This window comes from Silene latifolia, chromosome 9 (genome assembly GCF_048544455.1).
Source record: "Silene latifolia isolate original U9 population chromosome 9, ASM4854445v1, whole genome shotgun sequence".
Classification (NCBI taxonomy): Eukaryota; Viridiplantae; Streptophyta; class Magnoliopsida; order Caryophyllales; family Caryophyllaceae; genus Silene; species Silene latifolia.
This window is the reverse complement of record NC_133534.1, coordinates 159,316,668-159,319,869: the sequence shown is the minus strand read 5'-3', so window position 1 is coordinate 159,319,869 and position 3,202 is coordinate 159,316,668. Positions and strand designations below refer to the sequence as shown.

Sequence of the window (3,202 nt, the reverse complement as noted above, 5' to 3'; positions counted from 1 at the left end):
GTGTGAACTTCGGGACGAAGTTCTTTTTAAGGGGGGAAGATTATAACACTACGGTTTTCCCTTGGTGACTACTCGACCGAGTAGAGCCTACTCGGCCGAGTAGTGTTGAGGTTGTGTGTGTTTTGGTTCTGCCGAGGAAGACTCGGCCGAGTATAGTGAACACTCGACCGAGTATGGGACACTCGGCCGAGTATACACTTACTCGACCGAGTGTCCGGTTTGGCGGAGTGTTATTTTGACGGTTTGATTGGGAAACGTTTAGGGTTATTTTTATATCCCGCGTCAGTTTCTAAAACATTATTTCAAACATCATCATTTTGACGATTACCCTAATCATTCCCTAATCACTTCCTAATCATTCCCTAGCATCGTGGTGTGTACAATCTTCGTAGTTTTGCGTATAATTCCTCATCCTTCTGTTGGTAAGTCCTTTTCTATGTTGTTTGTATTCTTTGGGATTACTGTATTCATACATGGAGTTGGGAATATGGGGAAATTGTGCAATATGTAATTGTGTATGCGATTATTGTATAGGAGAAGACTTCATAGAGGAGCCTTTCTGATTGTTCGGTTTCCGTACTGCTGTTGATTGCTAAGGTAGGGTTTCGCCTACTCAGTACTGTTAATTGATTAAGATTGTGTTTGTTTCATAATTGTTCTTATCTGCTGATCATCGGAGGATGGGTGTTGTGATGATTGTGGTGATGTGGTTGTGTTGTGACGGTTGTGGTGTTGTGACAGCTGTGATGCTGTGGTATGTGTGATTGTGGTGGAGTCACTTGCGGGAGTGGCTTCACACCCTAGTTCGCCCTCCGTGGAACCCGCCACGGGAGGGGATGTGCACATTAAGGGACAGGGATTGTTAGTCGCTCGTTGATGAGCTGGACTAGGTGGGGATGGGCTGCGGTCACCCACTGGCGGCGAGGATTACCTGTTGCGATGGGTAATCTGGCAGGGCTACACACTTCGGTGTGTAGTCGGTTACTGTGTGTGAGATCGATGATCAGCTGGTGGTAATGTTTGTTGTCTTATATTGATTGAGTAGTACTGACCCCGTGTTGTTGTTTTGTAAAACCTGCGGTGATCCATTCGGGGATGGTGAGCAGATTGTGACAGGTGATACATTTATTGAGCTTGGGGCAGTCATGGGAGAGTCACCACGCTGGATTAGATGAAACCATCACGAGCCTTAGTTATTGTTTTGGTAGTTGTTGCCATTTGCATAATTCGTTTATTAGATTTTGGAGACTATGTAACTTTTATAATTACCGTACTTATATAAATGTTGTTTGGAAATTGTAACTTTGATATACTAACCTCGGAAAACCGAGATGGTAACAGTCTTTCATGCTAGGGTAGTCCTTGGTAAGGTACCTTGGTATGAGGGGGTGTTACAATGGTTTCCTTCCATTCTCTTTCTCATGACTTGGGGAGTTGGGTTCGGATGCTGTTGCCTTGCTCAAGCGGATCCAGAAATTCTCGGTACCTCAGGATGCGGGGGCTCGGGTGGCCGCTTACATTTTTACTAGACTTAGCTTTGCTGTTGCAAAGGGTGTGAGAGCCCAGCTTGTTTCTCGGCTCCCCACCAATTTCATGTAAATTTTTGTTTTTCTTTTAATGAAAGCTGCGCGCATCCTTTTTATAATAATAATAATAATAATAATAATAATAATAATAATAATAATAATAATAATGATAATGATGATAATAACGATAATAATAATAATAATAATAATAATAATAATAATAATAATAATAATAATAATAGTCTGCGTTTTTATAAAAAAAACAAATAGTAATAGTAATAATAATAATAATAATAATAATAATAATAGTCTGCGTTTTTATAAAAAAAACAAATAGTAATAGTAATAATAATAATAATAATAATAATAATAATAATAATAATTATTTTTTTTTTGCAAGAAATTCCTTTTTATAACATGACCATCAAGAATATCAACCAATATGGGTGAGTGATCCGATATCCCAGCAGGGAGAATCTGAACATGGGTGGAAGGATAATAAACTAACCAGGAAGGATTAGTTAAAACCCTGTCCAATCTAGACCAAACTCTATCATGAGACTCTCTTTTGTTAGTCCAGGTATGCTCACATCCAAAACTGTTAAGATCCGCTAAGGTACAATCCAATAAACATTTGTTAAAGGCAAGAATCTCAGAAACTGAGGGTGGATTTGGTCCAATTCTTTCACCCATTTCTCTAACAATGTTAAAATCCCCCAGAATAATCCACTGAGTAACAGAACCAGCTATACCTCTGAGTTCATCCCATAACCTTTCTCTTTGGCTAGCATCATTATTAGCATAAATGAAGGTAACATAAATCTTTGCTTGAGAAATATGATGTAAAAGCTCAAGGTGAATCAATTGGTCATGTATTTGAGAAGAGAGAACAGTAAATTTCCTATGATCCCAGAACACCCATATTCTCCCATTATAATGGTGAAAATAGTTATTCATAATAGAATATAAACGAAAAGTCCTAGATATAGCAGCAAAATTATTGGATTTAACTCTAGTTTCTAATAGTCCTAACACTTCCACTTTATTCTTAGACAGATAGCTCCTAACCTCCATCTGCTTTATTGGGTCATTAAGACCTCTTATATTCCAAGAGGAGATAATCATTTCCCTGGGTCTGGTGGGTCCTCTGCCTGAGGGACCACCAAATTATTATCACCAATATTATTGTCTGTGGGCAATACAGAGAAGCGGTTGCTCACAAGAATCCCAGTCTCTTCACTATCAGAATTATCAGTCCCTGCATTAGACAGATTAATAACCTCAACAACAACAGTGTCTTGCTGACCTAGCACATTGCATTCTTGACCCTCCTCTTTATCATCAGGTGGAGAACTAACTACCACAACAACAGGAGAGGAGCCTAGTCCAGGACATTCTGAGCTCGTCCCTGAGGTGTTAGTAGTGAGTACCTCCCCTGACTTAGGAGGAATATGGCCTAGCATATGGCTTCCTGAGTCCTGACTATCTGTGTTATGAGGAGTATTAACCTGAATAGGCCTATACTCTTGAACCACCTTCTTCTTATTTTCAGCAAGTTTTTGGTTGATCTTATGGAACTTGCATGACTCTTGGACATGACCCAATTTCCTGCAGCAATGACAGTAATAAAGTAGCCATTCATAGATGACCCTTTGCTCCACTTTTCCATGGTATGG

At 39.5% G+C, this 3,202-nt stretch overlaps 1 protein-coding gene across 1 annotated transcript; it reads right to left on the bottom strand.

The window, feature by feature from the left end:
* Nucleotides 1–1,959: 1,959 nt before the first annotated feature.
* Nucleotides 1,960–2,651, bottom strand: LOC141601810 (uncharacterized). Its single transcript, XM_074422116.1, has 2 exons — nucleotides 2,117–2,651; nucleotides 1,960–2,003 (listed from the first exon to the last, which is right to left on the bottom strand). Exons 1-2 carry the CDS (start codon nucleotides 2,649–2,651, stop codon nucleotides 1,960–1,962), a joined length of 579 nt encoding a protein of 192 aa, XP_074278217.1.
* Between the last annotated feature and the right edge of the window lie 551 nt (nucleotides 2,652–3,202).